The sequence below is a fragment of the Salarias fasciatus genome (genome assembly GCF_902148845.1).
Source record: "Salarias fasciatus chromosome 7 unlocalized genomic scaffold, fSalaFa1.1 super_scaffold_4, whole genome shotgun sequence".
NCBI lineage: Eukaryota > Metazoa > Chordata > Actinopteri > Blenniiformes > Blenniidae > Salarias > Salarias fasciatus.
Window position 1 is genome coordinate 7,593,212 of NW_021941229.1, and position 22,856 is coordinate 7,616,067.

The 22,856-nt window shown below is 42.6% G+C and overlaps 1 protein-coding gene across 1 annotated transcript in view; it reads left to right on the forward strand.

Moving 5' to 3' along the window:
* Nucleotides 1-22,856, forward strand: part of igsf9a (immunoglobulin superfamily, member 9a) — a gene marked incomplete at its 3' end in the record, with an annotated part of 62,587 nt that overhangs the window by 2,831 nt on the left and 36,900 nt on the right. The window contains exons 2-6 of the mRNA XM_030085599.1: nucleotides 4,045-4,117; nucleotides 4,278-4,478; nucleotides 14,020-14,166; nucleotides 17,727-17,875; nucleotides 20,287-20,398. Coding sequence (XP_029941459.1) covers nucleotides 4,045-4,117; nucleotides 4,278-4,478; nucleotides 14,020-14,166; nucleotides 17,727-17,875; nucleotides 20,287-20,398 — 682 coding nt within the window. The remainder of the gene's footprint in view (nucleotides 1-4,044; nucleotides 4,118-4,277; nucleotides 4,479-14,019; nucleotides 14,167-17,726; nucleotides 17,876-20,286; nucleotides 20,399-22,856) is intronic.

Below are 22,856 nucleotides of genomic sequence, written 5' to 3' on the forward strand. Positions count from 1 at the left end.
TTGTTTTTGATTGTCATTACTTTAGCATCCATCCATTAATCGTCTTTCTAAATGTATTTATCCGGCTCTGGATTATGGGCTACTTGAGGCTGACTCAGCCGACTGTGGAAGCCTGAATGTGTCACTTGTCCATAACAGAGAATAAACATAAAACCAGATCAGTGTATTCATATTTTCAGTCAATTTAAAGAAAGAACTTCACCCAAGCATGTGTGCAAGGAGAGCATGAAACTTCATTAAAAGAAGAAGAAAAAAAAAGCCGCCAAGCCCAGCTTGAACTTGAACTGAGGAGATTTTTACTGTGAGAGTGCTCAGCACTACTCCACCAAGCTTTATTCCTCAAATCTTTTAGCTAGCATTTCTTTTCAAAGAACACATTTTGGCAGAACCAGCTCAAAAGCTCCTTCCAGACTTGGTCTCTCTCTATGCCGACGATATAACTCCGTTCTTTCCACCCTGAGAACCATGAAGTGCTCACTTCACCAAAGCATCTGTTGATAACCTGGCGTACGGAGAAAGCTCAGCCATGGCAGCAGTAAGCTTTAGCAGTGCGTGCATATGTGTAAGAGTGTGTGCTTTCATCCTGGTCTACTGTGTGAGGAAGAGAAGCCCCAGAATAAGAACGTGGCAGTTTTACCTTGGCCCGCCTGGCTCAGTCTCTGCAAACACTCAAATGTAATAAGTTCAGTATGAACTCTTTGCTGTGCTGCTTTGCATAGTGCTACATGGGTGAAGTGTAGAGGATAGGAAGTAAAACAGACTGTGATCAGCAGACGTGTCGCAAATTGAGTTTTTTTGGGGGGGTTTACTTTGTTTCTTTCTCTTTTTATGACTTGGATTTTGTGGAAAATCTGTGTATGCCACGCTGCTTGCTGAAGCACGGGAGTATGCCGGAACAAGCGCAGCAGCTGTTGACAGCCTGGGTAATTGTTTTTCACCAGTTCAGACTTTGCCCCAGCCATGAAATGAATAAAGGCCATAAAAGCCTGATGGTTGAGAGGCGGTGGATATGGAGTTTTGCTGCTGCTGGGACAACAGTGTTTAGTGCTCTGTGTTTTGGAAGTATAGAGATCAGTCACGTTGGCACAACCTAATAAATCTGACATACAAATCAATTTAAAAAAAAAAAACAAAACCTTTGCACTGTCATCTCACAAGTATTGAAAGATTAATCTGTACAGGCCACACATGGACAGTCACAGGTGTCATTTATAAGGCCCCATTTCCAGTGAATACGGAAAACTTTAGTTGTGTTTTTTGGATCTGTTTCCACGACAGCGGTGCTCGGAGCCGCTGATGACACAGCTTTTTTTAAAACTGCTCCAAAGGTGGAACTTTGGGAAAATGCTCGGACTCTGACTTCTCTGAAATGCTGCTTCATCGCAGCTGTAGTGACTAATTCTTCTGCAAATGGACCATAACGACAATGGCGGCCTCCAGAACGTGGTGACTTCCAGTCCATATCCTCCTGTGATTTGACAGTTTCATATTCAAGTCATCGAAATACCAATCCGACTTCATCATCTGTCCATATGAATGTCTATGCATTATTTTATTCTCTGCATGTGTGCATGGTTTCTTTACAAAAACAACCAAACTTAAATAGTGATAATGTTTAGTTAACTTTGGTAGTTCCTCAGTTGTTTAAACAAAAACTTTTAAAGAGGACTGGTCTAACAAATGGAAAAATAGGTATAAATTCCAAAACCTAAATCCTGTATGTATTTAAAGCCATCTTCATTACAGAGTTGAACTATTTTAAGTGTTTTAAGTGTTGCTGAAGTACGAGGAACTTTGCGTCAGAGAAGTTAGCATTTTAGGTTGTTGTAATTTGTATACAAGCTTAATGTCTTCTCGTAACTTTCTAAAACCTTTTTCTTCAAAAAAAAAAAAAAAAATTAGCTTAAAAGATGTTTTGCAGGTTTTAAAAGATGTTTGCAGGTCATATCTGTGCTATCTGGCATCACAGTGTCTCAGGGATGTCAAACTGGCTTCAGTGAGGCCAGCTAGCATCGTTTCCAGCTGTAGTCGTCGCTCCATTCAGGATAACATTGCTTGAGTTGAATGTGGTTGGTGTTTCCTCCAGACAAGTCTTTATGTGCTAGTTTTTTTCTGATACAGAAGGGCTATTATACAAAACTGTAAGATGCAGGAAATCATAGTGGACGAACATTGGCACTACCCAGTTAAATAGTTAATACTTGAATTTACACAACTTTTTGATATATTGATCTGAAAACAGCCATTTCACTTGCTGTGTTGAAGTCGAAAATAACTCTGCTGGTTCAGAATAAACAATATGTGGGTCTTTTAATACATTTATAGAGTTGACAATGAGTTATTGAGTGAAATTACATAAATTACATTACCTTTAATGATGTCAGTGTTTTTGTTTTTTCTTTTTGAGCACAGTCTCAATACAGACTTAGGCTTGTGTTGCTATTTACCAATAAAAAGAGATTGTAGATTAGAGAGGTTGAAAATCATTCTGTGATTTATTTGTTTTGGGGCTCCTGTTTTATGAGCTGCTCTGTTGACGGGTTTCTTTTCTCTTCCTACGTGCAAATCCTTAATATCCATTCTCCTCTCCTGCCTTGTTAGATTCTTGCCATCTTACAGTCTTTTTTCATTTTTTTCATCTAATAGTCTTCAACTGTTATTTATAATGCTGTGACAACAGCGCAATCATAAAATCATATATAAATGCATGATTTACTTAAGCTTAAGAACAGTTTAGGATCAATATTTTTAAGCTGAACACTTAGAACAGGGAAGGAGAATGAAACAATAAAGTCACATTGAACACAAAAGGTGACTTTTCAAGAAAAATATGAATCTTCAGTGATGAAGTAGAATAGAGTGCTGTGTCGTCACTGCCTTGTGAAATAAGCAACAACCTTGTAGCTTGAAAACAGTTCAGTGCTTCTTTTCAAAAGTTCAGACATAAGTGACTAAATTTACAGCAAAGCATTCATCACCGTCGCGCTATAATTAAAAGTTCCTGACAAGTTTTACTTGAACATTAGCAACACAGTTTGTTGGAGTTCATGGGCGTTAACAGTCTTATTTTTTTTTATATTACAGAAATGGGTCAGTTGTTTTATGATTTCCTTGTTTTAGTGTTACAGTGAGAATAGATTAGGATGTTATCGTGTCTAGATTTATTGTCATAGTCACTTGATAATCCAGTTTTACAGCTGCTGTCCTGAATTAGCGTTGGCTGATTTCACCCTGGTTAAAGATTGACACATTTATCCTTCAGGATGCACCGATACCCATTTCTGTCAGGACCGTAGTCCTACTTGAAAAAACATAACCCGATTCAACCCGGCGAGTTTTACATGCCGTCATGCATCAGCAACGTCACCCTCATGTATGCAGAAACCACTAATAACGTGATTTTAATAAAGATTAAGTCACTTTACTGGACGATTTACTGCTTCTACCTTGACAGGGAAATGATTTTAAAAAGATGAGGACTTAATTCTGACCGATGGTGTAGATTTTTCCCACCTGGGTTTTGCAGATTCGGTCCAGTCGGAGCGGGGATTACTGAGACCGGATTGAACGTGTATTCTGACATTCAGTTGCGCTCCTTGACGCCTCGCCGTGGCCTACGTGTCTTATCAGCACGGCTTATCACTCTCCTTGACTGCTGAGTCTCCTGACTGCGGCAGCCAAACATCTCTATTGATGTGCTCTAAATAAAACACTTAGATGTCGCTCTGCACGTGACTCTGAAAAAGATTTATTTGACATTTATGACATTTACTTTCAAAAAAGCATCTTGGGTCCCGGGGAGTTTTCTGGCTGCTGAAGCTGCTCTGCCCATTTGTGTAATGATATGGGATGAATTCCAGTTATTGGAAAGCGGTATAAAAAAAATCTGAAGGCGCACTCCCCACCCCGTCTGTGAAAATTATGACACAAGTGGCAGCTCTGCTGTAGCCTTTTTAGTTTGGAAATCTGTCACAGATGGCTGTCTTCTCTTGTGCCGCCAGGGAAGCAATGTGATTGTGACAATTGTGTCTCTTTTGCCAACAGATTGAGCATGCTGCAGGTTGTATGAGTGACAGATATGGGGTCAGCGAGATCAAATCTGCAGACTTTCACTCTGGTGGCAGTTGTTTGCCACTTCTGTAAGTATCTCCATGATATGATTACACATCATTTGCAGCCCGCTGTGCTTTCAGCACTCAGCCGTCCATATTAATCGCTCATCCATTGCTAATTGCACTTAAACTAATTTCTGGTTCCTCCTCTGATGACCCTGACAGTGACCGCTGAAGGAGTGGAGTCCGAGTTGCGCGGACAGGTCGGGGGATCGGTGGAGCTGGAGTGCAGCCTCCCGCCATCGGATCTGGCAGCCGCGCCCGCCGTGGCCTTGCACGTGGTGGAGTGGATTCGACAGGGACTCGACATTCCAGTGCTGATTAAATTCGGATCGTACCCACCTCGAGTTCATCCAAATTATGAGGGTGAGTCACTGCACGCATGCCGTGTTACTTTCCTGAAAATGTCTGCTGCATGCACTCTGACCACTTTATGGAACACGGAAGAAGAAAATTCACGAATCTATAGAAATAATTCAACAGTCTGAAATATGTGTACGTGGGTGTTTTTTTTTTTTTTTTTTTTTTTTTTGCTTGTACATTACTCTAAACAGATTGAAGTCTTCTCCTGAGTCAAAAGCAGACTACTATGCTAATTAAACTTCCTTCCATTCCTCTGATACAACCATCAACACCACATCAAGAATGTGCAGTACACAGTGTCATCATCACACAGCTTGTCCTGCACCACTCACAGTGTTTTATCCACAAGAAACCTGATGTGTTAGTCAGAAACATGGTTTTAGGAAATGCAAGAGAGTGGCTGCTCACTAATAAGGTATTATAGCCTGTGGAATTTTCATTTTATAAGGCAGGGGTGTCAAACTCATTTTAGCTCAAGGGCCACATACAGCTCAGTTTTACCTTGAGTGGACCAGACCGGTGAAAACAGTGCCACAATAACCTTTAAATTTAAACTTTTAAGTTGTTCTTTGTCATGGCACAGAGGATACGTGATGAAAAATGTCACAAAACCAAACAATTGCTCCAGAAAGTGACTACAATCTCAGCATAAAGCCAGTTCAAATTAAACCTTCTGGAGTAAAATACAGAGAAATGTCCAGAAAACTTCTCCGACCGCTGTTGTCTTCATGTTTTTACGAAGTCACCCCGACAGCATGGCTTTGAGGCTAGTCTGATCGCAGATTGGCAGCGATCTTTCACAGCAGCATCATTGATATCTCAGTTCTGGTCTGGTCTTAGTGTTGAGTCCTTTTGACCGGATTGGAGCTTCTTGTGGGCCAGCTTTGGCCCACCGGTCTTATGGGAGAATAAAAGGATGTGATGGTGTTTTGATTATTTTATTGGTGTAAAGGATCTGTAAATGGAGCCAAATGAGGTGGGTGGATAAGTTAATTGGTGTAACTTTCATCTAATCTACCAGATGTTGGAAACTTTGATCATTGAGAGTGATGCACATATTTCATCCAAGGCTTATTTTTCTCCAAGTACTGCCACCTTAGGAACTTCTGAGAATCATGGAAGCAAATTTAACAAAAAGGACTACTTGTCTTCCTCAAGGTGACATTAACATGCATGCATTTGATCTTATTAGTATTCTTGAAACATACTCAGTATTACAGCATTATGGGAGAATTTAAATAGATTTCTCTTAGAGTCAGAATATGCTGGTTGAATAATCAACAAAGCTTGTGTTTTCTGTAATCTTTGAGTTTGTGCTGGTGTTTGGCTGATCTCACAATTTTGACACACATTCTACAAAAATTCAAATATCCCTTTAGGGACGTTTAAAAATATCATATTTTGTGTTGTCTGCCTGTGTGACAAAGTGTGTACCAATATTTATTGTTACACGTAGTTGAAAAAGGGAATTTTCTTTCCTGATACCTGATACTTAAAAATCATTTAATTTTGGAATAACACTATTAGAAGAGAGTGCTGTTGTGAGCTGGTGCAGCCCCAGTGTATTGAGTATCTGGTTCTCAGAGTATTTTCCTCGCCACACCTCGTGGACCTTTTCAATCCGGCCTTAGTGGGAGCTACTTTTTAAAGGAACTGAAACTCTCGTGTTGCATCATCACCCATTGTGCACTTTGGGCCCACAGCGCCAAGTACAAAGAGACTCTGTGGGGAAAAAAGATCCTCAATGGACCAAGAATACCTTTGTGTGGCTTCTGTTATCCTTTAAAGTCGCAAACAATGGAACAAATGTGGCCAAAAAGAAGGCATGTCTGGGTGGCTCAGATCTTCCTTTTGTCTGAGCTGTTTTTCTTTTCCGCAGTAATGCTCCGAGAGAAATTCAACCTGCGGACTTTTCCGGGGTATTTGAATTTCTGCCGGAGCACGGAGAAGGGTTTTGACTGAAAGTGCAGTTTTAGAAAGAAAACTGCCAGAGGAGGCTCGGCGATTCCACTTCAAAGAGTGAAATTAATTTTAACACTCAGGTGGGAGCGTACAGCAGAGAGTTAACTGGCACTGAGGATTTAACCTTGTCATTTATTTTCAGTTATGGGAATAGCAATAGGGGGTAGATAACAGCAATCAACATTTCATCTTATAATTACGGAGAAGGATATACTCTTCTTCAATACTCTTCAAAATCTTTCTTACTCTCTGTTGCATCAGTTATTACAGGCCTATGCTGTGCAGCTAAATACTGTTCAAACCCACACAAATTGCTTTTAAATTCGGCTGGAGTTTCCAAACACGCCAGATCTTTCTGAATATCGGGGAAACGCGGATGAAATGATAAACAAAACATCCCCAATATTTGGATTCAGAAGAGTCGGTGATGCTTCGAGGTCTTCAGGGGAAACTAAAGGGTGAGGGAGGCTGGAGAAGCAAGAAATAGTTGAAAAAATGTGTGTAATTGTCAAGATATTTCATGTATTGGTTTCTATTTAACAGTCCAAAGAGGTAAATCAAAGAATATACTGTTGCAGGCTATAAATTCTACTATTGGAAGCCATTGGCTTGACCTTTGTCTAATTGACAAAAAATTAAGCAATTGACCAAATATTAAATAGAAAAAGCTAAAAAACTGGCAGGCACTCTACTTTCATTTTTATATTGTTTGCAAGCCTCACAAGAAGATTAAATCCAATCAATTTTCCCCGTGCATTGTGGCCTGTGCTCAAAATGTAATTTTATTAAAAAAATGCTCACACTTTATTAGACACACTGAATAACAAGGATGTGCTAAACACCCATGAACCTCAGCATTGCAGTGGGTGGCGTCATACCTATGTTATGGTGAGCAAGGTCTTCACACTGTATTTTGAATCATTTGGTTCTCAGTTAAAATTTTCCCAGCAAGAACACTATTACATTCTGCATGAGTATCTTTGGATTTTTTTTTTTTTTTCCTCTCAGATTTCTGTAATTATGCCAGCCTGCGCTGGCCACACCCGCAGTGTGCATTGTAATCTAAAATATCACTTTTGCCCTGACACAGACCGTAATGCTCAGTTTTACCTCCATTCATTTACGTTATTATAGCAAGAAACTGTTATTATGAACTCCTGCTTCCGCCTTCTGAAGCCTTAACAATACGCTTAGAGTTAGCACTTTACAGATACATTTCAACTCGCAGCATATTCTCCCTTCACGTGGCCCCAGTGAAGCAAGTCAGGGAGTGCAGTCACGTTTAATTTGCTTGAAACTTGGATCATGGTCGATTTTTTTGCAAACTGAATGCAAATAGATTGACCGGGGACTCATTTCAGTGGTAGATTAATACACAATATTTAGTATTTTGAGCACAATGGCTCAACATAAAGAGCAGGGCTATGACGCCACCCTCTGCAATGCTGTGGGGTGTTTTGCAAATACTTGTTCAAACAATCAAGGTCCTCGGCACAGAGGATGGATACGGTTCTGACTGCACCGACAGCACGTGATAGTAATACTGTTTTATTGCTGGTGTGTATATTTCAACCCTTACCCTTACAGGTCGCTCTGTGCATACACTAACCGAGTCCCGCAGATTCATTTATTGCGCTTACCCACAGTAGTAGGCAGCAATCAGTGCTCGTAGGTGTGTATTTGTTCAAGGATGGAAACCTGCTTTCAGCTGAGTCAAGCCCTTTCTCATAAGTGGCCACCCCCCCCCCCCCCCCACCCTCGCCTGACCAGGAAATATGATACAGACATTTACATAGCAATAAAGTCAGGGCGAACCTTGGATGATGAATTATCTGGAGCGGCAGCGAGGCGGACTTTAATTCAAGCCCGGGCTCATAAAAGACAGTAGCCTTTTGTCGCTGACTCCGAAGACGATCCGGCTGCACACACACCGATGTCACGACTCATTAGGCCGGATGCTCCTTTCAGAATGAGAAGGTCGTAAAAGTCTTAAAATCCACCTGCCCTTTGGCCTGTGAGTTATTTCTTTAGGTGCATCTCAGTCAACCATAAAGCAACCCTCACAAAAAACCAAAAAAAAAAAACAAACTTTAAACGGGGACGTCTGCTAATGACTTGCTTCTCTGGTGACACACAGAAAACTGCAGTTCTCCGCCCGTAATCAAGGTTTAAAGAGGAGCTTTGATCTCATCATTGGATTTAATAATTTCTGACCTGATTGTTGCTGTCTGGGCGGTGCTCAGAAAGACCCACCCCCTTGTGGTGGAAAGTGGGATTTGAAGATCGGGTGACTAGATACCTGGATGACTGAAGAAAGAGTCATATTTATGACACATTTATAACCAACTTCAGGGGAAAACTGTGACTTGACATAAGTGCTGTTCAAATCAAAGCAAGGTGCGTTTTGTATCACTCCTCAAAAGATATTTGTTTTTCTCTAATTTAGTTTTTTTCCCTGAACCTCCTTTCTAAAATGTTACATATCCTGTCTGGAAGAAAGAATCAATGACTCAGGTGGGTGCTTCACTTTGTGCTAAAGCAAAAGAAAAGTGGTACCTGCCTTTTAGTGCGATCAAATATAAGACTTCAAACCTGGACTCATTTCAGAGGAGTGGCTGAGTCTGGTCGGGTTGTAATTTTCTGTGAAACACAATCGACAAATAGAAAAAATACAAATCAACAAAAAGAAAACCAGACATGAATTTCTTAAGGTCAGTGAGTTTTCTGTTAAATCAACAGCTTCAGCTCTTGCTAATTAAATTCTAATTTCTAATCTGTTACACCATATCAATAATACATGACTTTCTGATGAATTAATCCTAATCCTGGATTTAAATTTCCTGACAGTGATGTGGAGTTATGGACTGCAGCCTGCTGAGTCCCTCTGTTTGGCCTGTGAATCCTGCTTCTTGTGCACTCTTTCAGCCGTAAAGCGTCCCACGCAGAAACAAAACTCCGTCTTTAAAAGGACGGCTCTGTCGATCGCATGCCTCTCCGGTGACAAACAGAGAGCTGCTGTTCTCCGTCCGCACAAAAGGTTTTAAAAGGCGCTTTGTCCCGTCTGATGCCGAGCTCAGGCTTTCTCACAGGTACGCTGGTGTCGTCAGGGAGTAACAGGTGCCGTATGGGAAGGTAACGCTCTCCTGCACGTCTTTCATTCCCCCTTGGGGTGTTATTCTCGGGTGTCTCAGCAGTTTGGCCCCCGGACTCGGACTCCAACGGTTCTTCAGCTGTTGTGATTGTAATGGAAGTTATCCAAGTGAGTCCCTGTGTTTATTCACTGCTGTCATCGCTCTGTCCTGGCCACCTTAAATAAAATTCAACGTCTCAGCCTTGCACGCCGTCTCCCCCCTTCAATGGCCTTTGTCTCCGGTCGTGTTTGTGTTTTGGCAAAGTGTGAGATGCGTTCGATTTTCCACACATCGCTCCCCGGAGAGCACTGGGAGCTGAAAGGGTTTAAATGTATTTGTTGTAATAGAGCAGTAAAGATCCAAAGGATTAGCCTGAGCTCTGCGGACGGGACAGGAAGTCCCTCCGCTCCCATGCTGCTGCTGACTCAATAAAAAGTAAATACAGCGGCGTGGATGCACTCTTCTGGAGCTCACCTGTGTAAATCCCATCTCAATCAGTTCTCTAACACATCACACTAAGCTAAAATGGCTAATAGCCTCCGGTTCCCACGCGGACTTTAACAAGAAAGCCTGAGTTGGGATGTTCATTACAGCAGCGAGCCGGTCTCGGTGACTGAGGCCGCATTCACACCACGGTGTTTTAAAGAAAATGCAAAAGTTTATGTTGTGTTTTGGGGGACGGTTTACACGTTACCGGTGGTCGGAGCCGCTGAAATCATCTCAGCAATCACGCTGGTGCTACCAGCCCTGAGTTATCTGTTCAAAACTTTCAAAACAAGATACGTTTGAGTTCAACAGGGCGATGAGCAGCAGAATCTCACCCGCCTTGTCGTCTAAAAAAACGAAACCACAAAAAGCACAAAACTTGGCTGAAGCTCGCCACCTGTGCCTGTCACATCCTTGAGAACATAACTGCGTCTGCATTATACATAACGGCAGTTTGGATTCAAATATTTTCTTTCCCCAGAATCATTCTTTAGAAACCTTTTTCCTCTAATTTCAAAACACCTTTTCCAAAATGTTCCATATCCTATTTAGAAGGCAGTAAATCAATGAGCACAAGCAAAAGAAAAGTGGTACCTTCCTTTTTAAAGTAATCAAAAATAGGACTTCAAACCTGGAGTCATTTCACAGGAGCGGCTGAGTTTGGTCGGGTTGCAATTTTCAGTGAAATACAAAAAAAAAAACAAAATGAAGGAATGAAGAAGCAGCAAAAAGGAGGTATCACGGTGTAAAAATGTGAGCTGTACAACATTTGAAGAGACCAGGCGTGAACCGCTGAAGGTCGGCTGTTTGAAAGTGAGTTTTCAAACAAGATTTTGACTTCACAATGTGCCATTTAATTAGCCGCTAATTTATATGGAGATAGCTTCTCATTTTCCCTTGAAAGCCTTTGTCTTAAGAGAGATAATCACCACCATATTTAATCATCGACTCCCCGTCTGCCAACTCCTCTCCTCAGACCCAACCGTGTTACTTGTGGGGAGTTGTGTTTCTTCACGGCCCTGAATGGGTTCGAGTTTCCCCGTCACCTGAGAGCACACTGAAGGACGGAGCCTCCAGGGGCCTTCGGGTGGAGAGTGTGTGTGTGTGTGTGTGTGTACACACTGATAGGATGGCTAATTTATTGTTTTGAGCTGAGCGAGCAGTGAGGAGGAGGAGGAGGAGGAGGAGGAGGATGGCGATGATGAGGGCCGTTGTTTGTTGTCAGTATCAGTTTCTTTCCTTTCTGGAGCATATCGGCACATTTCTTGCATTTTCTTCGTTTTCGGGCAGATTTCTAGCAGCACATTTGAGGAGGACAACTAACAATTACACACCCTGCAATTATTGCTCAAAACGTACACAGAATACAGACCGGTCAAACATTTGCAGGCTGAAGTTGTGCTCACACACCTGTCCATACATGCTTCTCGACCATGAGAGGAACCCCCCCCAAACCCCCCCATGGTTATAAACCATGTTTTGAATGGTTTATAACTCTCAAGTGTTCTTGTTCTCTAAACAGCTCAAGTCATACAACGTTCATATTGTTCAAATGAAAGAGGTTTTTTTTTCTTCATGGTCACTGCTGTTAGTAGAGTTTGTACAGTTTCAGAAATCCTTATCTTTGCTCTTGGACTCTGCAGCATTTGTCAGAAAAGATTTGGGATAGAAATGGTATTAAGTGTTTTTCTTTCTTGTTTCCTACTGGGACATTGTTGAAGCTATAAAGGGTCCAGTTTTACTACAATAACCAGAAAGTGTTTGTACAGATTTGTTAACACGATTGCTTTTCCTTCAACGCATACACCGAAAATGTATGCATGTGGTCTTGTTAGGCTTTTGTTTCATTCTCTGGCACTTTTTTGTGGCTTAACGATCAGTGTTTAATAAAGTGGTTATATTGACAAGTTTCACCTCATATATAAGTTATCATTTACCCCTCGTGTGCCTGCCGGGGACAAACCAAAGGTCACAGTGCACAGCTCTGCTGGAAAGGCCCCTTCCCTGATTGGCTGAAAGATTTCAAAAGTACCTAGCCTGCAGGCACTCGCCACTCTGTGCTTGTAATTCGACCCCAGCCTCATTATTCTGCAGACTGTTGCGTCGTCTGAGGCTGAGGATCGTATGAAAAATCCATGAGGAGGTGTTTTAGTTTCCTCTTCACTGTGTGACACTTGGATCGCATTTAATGAAATAATTCCAAAACAGAAAAAAAAAAAAAAAGCTCAAACAGTGTAATGTGTTGCCAGCATCTGTGCTCATTTAATACAATTGATTTACTTTTTGTGTTTAACCTTTCTGCCCGACTAAACCACATTTCACGTTTCAGTCTGTCTGTTTGTTTATGGCCGATGTGTGCACGTGAGACCGTTCACGAAGAGCAAAGTCCACATTAAGAGATAAGCTGAGTCCAGGTCAGTCTAATAAACACTCATCTAGAAGGCTGTTCAGGTAATTACTCATATCTGTCTTTACTTCCAGTAGTTTCGGTCTTTACCCTGGACGGCCTCACAGTGTACATCTCTGAGGGATTCAGAAAAACTGCAGAACAACCTTCCTGGGGTATTTGCATGGTATCGCAAATGCATTATAAATCAAGATATCGTTGCTGTTTGTTTTGTTTCCATTTGTTGTCCTTCAGAATATATTTTCTGAGGACGCCACTCTGTTGTACAGGAATGCAATTTCTCCGAGTCAGGGTTGATTTAGCACTCGTTCCTTAGTTGCTTTTGGAAGCCGGGAAAGGACTTGAGTGAAAGTCGAAAATGCAAATGTTGTTGTTTTATTTACATCAACAATGCTCGGCTAAACTTACCTCATTTTACTACCATCCTGACTCACTTGGCACGCCGTCAACTCACTAAATCTTGTTCCGCATGTGGGCACACGCTCGTGTTTTCACACTGTGTAAAAACACCAGGCTCTGTGTGTGTGTGTGTGTGTGTCAAGACCGAAGACGAAAGTCCTAATTTCCCCCCGCCTGTGTTCCCGCGTCTGCACCGCGGTGTCCTGCTTGTTCGCCAGCCTCACACTCAATTTACCTCACATTCAAATCTCTTGCAATCATGCATTTTTCAGATGGCGGGCAGTCGAGGCGCTCGCGTTTCGCCCGGCCTCCAGCGCACTCCCGGTCACATTCACACCGCATCCCTGTCTCAGCAGAGCCTCTCCTCCGAGGTGCTACCCTGACCTATATCACACTGAGCCAGTAAACATGAGAGAGAGGGGAAACTGCCAGGGGTCAAAGGGTGGGATTTTTAAATGTGCTAATCCCTCAGAGTGGATGCCGATGTGTGTTTTTCACTGTTTTTTTTTTTCCCACCCCTTGTGGGTTTAGTCCCTTTTTGGCAGCTTGGAAAAGTAAATAGGGTGTGTTATCGCAGCCAGCATACCTTACTGCAACTTCCTGCCTCTGCCTGCCCGTCAGCCTGACCCATCCAAGCCTCTGTTAATAATTACCATCACACACACACACACACACACACGTCCCGGTGGGATTGAGCCGTCTTTGCAGTAACGTGTCTGCTGCTTACATGTTTTCTGTGCCCAGAAAAGTCCGGGTGTCCCTGTGAAATGCCTTTATTGACGGTTTGTGTTCGGCCGTGCCGTCCCGCGCTGCCGGGTCACCGGATGATTCTGCGTTAGTCGACTTGTGAAAACTAGACGGACAACACGCGATGCAGGCTGCAGAGCGGAAAACATAAAGAGGCCGATGTTCGGAGCTGCGTCGGCTTCAAGGGAGCTGTCACTTGGCAACCGTGAGATCGGGTTTCCCGGCGTGCACGCGCACGCGCACCCGCCCGATGTGTGCGGTCACCTTCAGGCAACATGAGAAGATGGCTGTGGGTGTTCGCACGTGCGCGGCTCAGACCTGCGAGGTGCCAAGTGAGATCAGCATCAGCTTCCGGTCGGCTTCTCCCGCGCTCCTCGCTCACCTCTCCCCCCTCTACACTCTGCTCCTGCAGGTCGGGTGACTCTGGTGCGAACCACCTCCCTCAGGCTGGACGGCCTGCAGCTGGACGACCAGGGCGCGTACGAGTGTCGAATCCTCCTGCTGGACAAGCCCTCGGACGAGCTGCGAAACGGGACCAGGACCGTGCTGTCCGTCACGGGTGAGCTTTCTGGACCGGAGTGCTTTCATCACTCCTTCCTGTCTGGGTTAAATCTGGCCTCCTCAATGTGAAATAAAGCAGCGATCCCAATGTAAACAAAGAACACAATTGAAACCTGTTTGAACGGCAAATATTATTGGATCCCGAAGATTGCCCTCGCCCAGCGTGTCAGTCAAAACACCGAAAGTCAGGATGAATAAGTTTTATTTATCGGCGCTCCAGGCTGGGTTTCAGCACTGAATGCTGCTTTTGTTCCCAACTCAAATCTGCCTTCTCTCTCTCTGACTGCAAACTGAAAGCAAACAGCCACCAAATGTTGCTATTAAATGCTTTGTTTACCGTCTCTTTGATCAGATGTTCTCTGATTGCACAGATTACCCACTACACATTATATCTCCGTCATGTCATATCAACACACTGATTCATTGGCAGCACACGACTGTATTTATCCAACATTATTACCATAAAATGTGAATAAATCAGGATGCGGTCACGCTAAAATCAATTACACCTCATTTTTATGTGAAAGCTTGATAATAAGGACACAGATCTATCAAATTGAGGTATTGTATTCAAACTGAAACCTGTGAAGCCTCTTATATACTGATATACAAACAGAAAAAAAAACAGTTGGAATGTTTCCTACTTGTCTTTTTTCGGAAGTGAGAGTTATTGTTCGCTCCAGCATTAAATATGAATAACATTAGCCAAATGAAATTGTTTGATTTTACTGAATATTTTAAATTAATCTTCATTTTTGAGATTGTGGTTATTTTTTTTTTAAATAGGGTTATCCTGTTAATATAAAGAGCAACCAGGTTTCACAACAATTACAGAACAAATCCTTTTATAACTAATGATGTTAATGACCTTTCACCATTTCACCACATTACCCCAGAAATGCATTTGCTGTCTTTCGTTTTACCTGTTCCAGGGATGATTTCGATTACCGTCATTACAGTTTCAGTCTTTCGTATATTACATTAGAACCATTTCTTATTTAACATATTCAATCTTAATACAATTTATTCCCGCCTAAGTTCTGCAGCTGAGTTTCTCCCTCTCATAGATGTGGTTGTGCTCATGACAAATTAGCAGACTGTCGAAAAAGTATCTGTTATAATGAGAAGCAACAGGTCCGAACATCGACCCCACAGTTTCTTAGATTCCTGAAAGCACTTGAATGTCTCTCAGGCTATTTTTAGTCGACATTACAGCTCCAATCAATTTCAGCGGCTGTAGTCTGGAAGAGTCTAAAAATACACCATCAGAGAACTGCTGAGCCAGCAGGCTCCGTCGCAGCGGCCAAATGAGTCCATCCATCCCTCCCAGCCGTCCGCATTAGCCTGTCGATTGTGGGCCAAAGGAGAGGTGGACCCGGGCGGGGTCAAGAGGTCGACTGAGGACGAGCACCAGGAGACAGACACCAAGAATCCGTGTGGATACAGCAAATTAAAGATGAGGCATTTAAAGGGAGCGGGAGGGTGTCAAACATAAGGCCCACAAGGGGCTCCAATCCGGTCCGCCAAACCACCAAGCAAATTGTAAGGAATTTCAGAGAAAACATCGTTATTTACTATATTGCTATAAAAATAGCCTCAAAGCCAAGCTATCAGGGTGAGTTTGTAAAAACATTCAGAATGGGAGAAGCTTTTTGGACATTTCACTGTTTTTCATAATTCATTAGAATTTTATTCATGTTGAGATAGTTGTAATTTTTTGTAATAATTGCTTGGTTTTGCAAAAATATAGACAAAAATCCCTTTAAAAAGGCAAAAAAAAAATCAGATAAGTAGTAAAATGGTAGGTCAAACTGCATTTAAAACACATCTAAGTCAAACTAACAAACAAAAAGAGAAATAAATTAATACAGTATGTGTGATTACAAATAAATTCTTTAGCTTACAGCCTCTGCAGATGCAATGTGAAAAACTAAGCAATTACATACAACTCACCTCTGTGCTGTGGAAATAAAGTGAATTGAAGTCTTTAGATTAAGCTCTCTGAATATCCAAGCCCGAATCCCAGTGTCCTTGAAACCTTTTTTAGAAGCGTTGTGTCAATGCTTAAATAAAAGACAAACAGAATTCTTTAGAAGAGGTAAACCTTTAAATCTAAAGAAGCTACCTTCAGCTTCTGCTGCGTTGATCCTGTGTTTCAGTTGGTTATAAAGCCATAGAGCTCTTTTTATTTATTCATAGCCTAAAAATTCAAACGGAAGTTCTGTTTTTCAACCTCATTGCACTGGAAATGTGAACTTTTACGTCCAAGTCTGGTGTTTTAATTCATCTAATCTGCGCACACCTGCCTGCGTTTCCCATCTCGACAGGCTGAATGTGCATAAAGCACCTCTTTAAAAGACCTCTTTTTGAAAAAGCCTTGAAAAGGAGCTTCACAAAGTGTCGAGACTTTCTAAACAGATCATGTAATTCGGGTAACTTTTGACTCTCTCAGCACAGAATTTGCAAAGAATATTCGTTATACTTATTGATAGGTTTAAATAATACATCTGAATATGAAATATGCATTTTTTTTTTGGGGGGGGGGGGAGGCAGGTGAGGGTGTGCTTTGAAGTTTGTATTTTTTTGAAGGGGGAAAAAACCCACCTTCGCTGTGATTCCACTCACAAACGTACAGAACAGAGTAGCGGCGCAGTGCAGATCAAAGCGAGGCGAGACAGCCTCGCCGAGCGGGTCCGTGCAGAGCGCCAGGTTAGCGATGGGAATGATAATGGATCATGACTGTGTACTCGAGGCTTTGGAGGCAGCGCCGCTGACGTGCACCTGCAGATACGCTCCCCACCTATTGTTTGCACTCATCCTCCAACATAAGAGACCGGGGTGGCGTTCACATGCAGAAACGCAGAGATCAAAGAGCCGTTTGTACGCGGCAAGATCATCAGCAGACAAAAAGCCTGATTTTTATGAAGACAAGCATAACATAAATATGCTTTTTATTGGTTGTGAAACTACCTTAAGGATTTAAGTCTTGGGGAAGTGGGTGGTTTATGTCGTGAAAGCTTCCCCGCCTCTTCTTGAACGTTGTCTGATGAGATCTGAGACTTCAAGTGGCGGTGAAACGTTCGCATTAGCAGATCTAAAAGGCGGCGTTTGTATCTGACATTTTCACTCCGACGTGCGAAATAATAATGCATCTAGATGTCGGCGAAGCCTCGCAAAAGGCTGCCGCTGTTTAACAAACAAGGCCGAGCTGCTGTCAGGCTGCATATAAATTCATTAAAAACAAAAAGAGGGGACGAACAAGAGCGACAAAAGATTTATTGTTTGCGACTGCAGCTTTTTAATTTGTAGCTTTTTTTTCTTGATTTGCGTCTGGCTGCTCTTTGGAAGACATTGTTTATCTTGCTTTATGTTTCTGTATTGTTGCAGACGGGGAGGCGCCATATCTGACATCTGAGTCTATTTTGTCTGAAAGGGGGGGGACGATTCTGTTTTCTAAATTCGGCCGGTCTTCATCAGCGGCTTCCCCTCCTATGGAGACAGATAGACACGTCCAGTTACATATTTATATTTATTTTTTTTTTGTCTTGCAATCCGCAGGTCCTCCATCCTTCGTCCAAGCCCCGCCTCCTGTGGTGGAGGTTTTGGTCGGAAGTCCTCTTTCTCTGTCCTGCATTGCCAGCGGCAACCCTGCTCCCACCATCACTTGGCTGAAAGATGGCAGCGTCATTCAAAAAAGTGATACTCGGGTAAGTGCGGACTGAATATGGGAGTTAGCAAAGAGTTTAGGGCATATCTTTTAAGAAAAAACAGACCAAAGTTGTTGGAATTTGACGCCCTTTCCTCCCTACGCCCGCCGATCTACCTCCGTACATGCAGAATTCTGAACGTCTTCATCATAGAAACCATTAAATTCCTCACCCCTCATGCTTTTTATCACACACCGACTGATGACTGGAACATGCAGCGCAGTACAAACATAATGAAAAGTGTACTTTCTCCTTTAGTGTACCAGAATAAGTTGAGTGCCAGTGACATTTTATTTCTTTCTAAGTTAATAAAACAGATTTTTTTTTTTTCATTTGTATTATTTTAGGCAAACTAATTCAACAGTGAAAAACGGGAGCCGAGTTATTTTCTTTGTGAGAAATGTCGACATGTCACGCCGAGTCTATTCAGAAAACACAATTTATGAAGGAGAAACACACAAAGGCTGAAGTTCAGGAGTTCAGCTTTAAAATTTAATGGAGCTGCATCATTCTAAGAGATGGTAAAAATGGTACCGTGACGGATGTGTGTATCCGTGTGTGTGTGTGTGAGAGGCAACACAGTTTTCTCTGATTCATACTGAAATCATCGCTAGTGTGTTGAGCCATTCTCCGACGATTTTTTTTTTTTAGCAATTACATGCTGCTGTCAGTATTCATCCAAGCATTTACAAGTCTTTTTACGTTGTTTATAATATAAACATTTTTGAGCGTGGTGGATTTCTTTTGAGCTTTGTGCCTTTGAGCCACACTACAAAGTGGAAGTAACACACCTCATGTGGCACGCTAAATAAAAATGAAAAACAAGAGTTACTGGTAATCAAACAGTTAACCTTTGCTCTGAGGTTGTCAGAATCAGGTTTTCACATTTCAAAGTTTATTGAATTCAGAACAGATTTGGGAACTGCACATTGCTGATATTTTAAAGGCTTTTAAAGGTTTGATGTTTTGGCAGATCAGAGATTGAAGAGGTGGTTCATGGTCCTTTTTTGGAGGGCTCCAGGTAGAATGAAAAGTAACGTGGCTGCACCAATGATGAATCGGAACCTCATTTAGGTAGAGGGGTCATTTGGGTTGTCAGATTTCATCAGACATTCTTTAAACAAAAAAGAAAGGTCACAGATTCAGTAAGTCTGTCCATCCGACTTCGTCTTCCCTCCGTCTGTATGTGGTTGTGATGGCAGTGGAGAGAGCAAGGAAGCCCATTCATCACTGTCCTCCGCAACTTCTCCCAGCTCCTCTGGGGGGACCCCCAGTCACTCCCAGACCAACCCAGAGATATAATCTGTCCAGTTAGTCCCGGGCGCTCCTCAGGGCCTCCTTCCAGTTGGACGTGCCTCTAATGGGAGCGTGACCGGGGGCATCCTGATCAGATGTTCGAACAACCTCGACTGACTCCTCCCAGATGGCTGAATTCCGCACGCTCTCACCAAAAGTGGCGCCTGCCACCCTGGAAAGAAAACCCATTTCAGCTGCTGGTATCTGTGATCTCATTCTTTTGGTCATGACCATAGATTGAGGGGGGGTGAGCTTTGCTTTACAGGTCAGCTCCTCTTCACCACATCAGTGTGGTTCTCTAACTGCAATACATCAGCCGCCCGTCTGTATTTGTGACTGATCTCACCAGCCCTCCTCCCATCACTTGTGAATAAAACCCCGAAATAATTAAAATCCATCTTCAGATAGTACACCTCCCTCCCAGGACAATATCCACATTATTCCTCGGTGTATCTCATCATCTCCTGGGGCCTTACCTGTAAGGAGTTCTGGACTAACCTGGTGATGATCTCTGCCAGGGAAATTGCACCCCAGAATCCTCAAGTCCTACCTTTTGTAGGGTTTTTATTTCAGGTAGTAAATATCCACTTTGAACCTTTCTGGTCATCTTTTTATTTCTCAAGAAAAAAATAAAGAAAACCAGTACATTTTCAAGAAATTGTGGGTATCACAAGAGTTACGGCTGCTCAGACAGAGTGTGCACAGCAGAATCTGCAGGCATTTCCAACCTTCTCACAAATGTTTAAAGTCTACAAAGCAGCATCTGGAAATACCAGTGTGGTTCTTTATAACAAATAAAAAACCGAGCCACTATCACTAAAAGAAAGTGTTTGGAGAAGCTAAAAGCACCTGGGTAGCTGTGAAGCACTGAATGGAAATATTTAGTGAAGTTGAATCGAGAACAGATGGAGGAATGGCTTCTGCTAAATATCTTAAAAGCTCTTGGAGAAATGATATGTATCACTGATCAGTTCCCAAACTTTTGCGAATGCCATGGTAGCTGTTGCCTGTCTGTCACGATAAAAATGTGCAACTGTCCGTCTGTATCTGTGACCGCGATCACACGTGCATCTGTATACCTCTCATCCGTCCGTCTGTCATGTCGTGTTTACCAGGAGGCAGAGTTATCTCTGCGAGCAGCGAGCATGCAGTCAGCAGGACAGTACACCTGCCACGCCTCCAACCCAGAGGGAAACGTGACTCGCGTGACAAAAGTGAAGATCAAAGGTCAGCCGTTGCCTAACCGTCTGTCTCGTCTCTTTCTGCTGTCTGTCTGTGAGACTCTGTGCCTGCCAGTTCCTTCAGCCTCTGTGATGTCTGCGTGGCTGACTGGCTCCAAGCCACCGCGATTTGCATTTCTGTTTCTCCTCTCTTGCATCATGCGACGGAGCTGTAACAGAAACTCAAACTGAATTTCACTCTTACTTTGTGGCTCTGCAAACATTTGCAGTATCATGATATGAGACAAGAGATCCTGTTGGGTTGCAGAGCGTCATGATACGGCGATAATGCTCTGTCTTTGGGTCAGTTAGAAGTCACACACTCAGCAGCTCAGGGAGCTTTTTAAGGCTGCTGAATGAGAGTGAAGTGTCTCTCTGTGACAGCGTGCGTTTGTATATTTGATACTCATGAAAACTGGAACAACTAATAGGGATACGCCAATGCCGGTGTTAGGTCCATTACTGCATAGAGTACGCATGAAATATCCCTAAGCTTCGAAGTGAGGCTGTAAATTACGTCCTGCCAAAACATCACAAGGGGATGAAGACTAGTTGGTGCAACTTAATCACCAGAGTCATTTGGAGCGTCAGAGTTAGCCCGATGCTGCTCATGACTTCAGCTGCTCAGTGAGTCCTGCAGGATTTGACTTCAAGATAAACAGTTTTGGGCGTCATGCATGGTCCTGAGTCCACTGTCTGTCCTGAGTCCTGTCCCCTGTCTGTTCCCTTTAGCTCCACCTGTTGCCTGTGTTTAGTTTTGCACTCTGTCTCCCATCCTCCTGCTGTCCACACTCGTCCCAGGTTCCTTGTGTCATTAGTCTGATGTCCATCACCTGTTTCCTTCTGCCGCACCTGATTTTCCTACCTCGTTACTCAATCATCTCGTTCCTCTGCCCCAGTGTATTTAGGTTCATCTCTCCAGTTTGCCTATGTCGGTTTGTCTGTTCTCTTTCACCTGCTCAGTGTAGTGAATCTGTTACTTGTTTCCTATATTCTGTTTTTCCTTTGAGTTCAGCTCCGTCTGTTCCTGTCTGTCGATCTGCCTTCCTGGATTATGAACTCTGCTTTGGCTGCGTTGCTTTTACTCTTGTCTAAACCAGCGTCTGACTCCTCATCGGATTCAGTCTGTGTTTGGGTTTGCCTTGCCCCTTGACAGATGCTACATTGTAAACATAGTTAAAGTATGACTGACACCCTCATTGCCTGCAGCAACACATAGCCTTATCTTATTTTTTGCCAACAGAGTATAATTATGTTTTATGGTTTTGAAGAAGTACTCCTATCAGTACTTGGTGTTGACAAGTATAGGTCAGTACTCACACTCACCCTTCAAAAAAGTGATACTGATGCTTCCCTAACTACTAACTTACATTAGATTGTCACATAATTTCTGCGTAAATTGGCCATTCATCTTCGATATCTCAATTTAGAAAAGACACATGCAATGATTTCACCACTTAGCAAATTCAAGCCAACAGCAGGATGTTTGACACGAAAATAAATATGAAAGAACTTCTAAACCTTGTCTCTCAGGTCTGCAGGTAGATTTTGTAACCGCTGCTGTCTAAGGAAATGTGTCCTCGTGCTGGATGTGCATGACAAGTAGGAATTTTCCCAGTGACCAATTTTTCTGTCATCTAAGCCACAATTTCAATGAGGACCTCTAGGGTAAGCCGAAAGAAGAAAATGTTCAAATCCAGCACATTTTAGAGAAATTTTTCTAAAAAATATTGTGTGTAGAAGTTTTTTTTTTTTTTTAATGCCAGTAGGTTACGAGGCACCAGCAAGGCCACTGTAGCGGTGAGCTATCTTCACAGACTGAGTAAGATAAGATCTTATCCCAGTAAAACACTGTCGAACTGGTTAGCTACTAAGGCTAATTAGCACCGCTAGCAGCAGCCATCATAAATTCAGATTCATATCCAAAGTCCTGTGCTTTCAGACCTTGCTTACGCCACAGTGTTCCAGGTGAAAAACATTTTGAAGACATCCGTTTAAACAGACATGGCAGGAATATGAAAACAATGTGGTTTTCATGTTGGGCCAGTGGTGAATGCTGTTATTTGTTTTTGCAGTGAAGCAACTCACACATGCAGTGTTTTCCTTGCTGTTCTGTCGGGCCAGACTGGAGCCTCATTCGATCCACTTTAACCCACAAACCTCTTGTTTGACACCCCTGAAGTACGCTTTCTGAGATTTGAGCGATCAAAAACACTTGAGTGACTTCATTACTGCCAAGAAAAGATCCATCAGTTAAATAATGGATTCCCTCACTTTGTCCACCGGTCGAGTACAATGCCTGTTTTAAATGATTAAATCCTGAGATATGAGAACGTTTGGTGTAATGTTAGATTACACAGTGTGCGTTCGTCTGAGCTGGTGACTGAGACATAGATGGATCACACTTTATGATCATTTAATCGAGGAGAAGAAGAAACAATTTCACTGACTTCTTCTTGCCACTC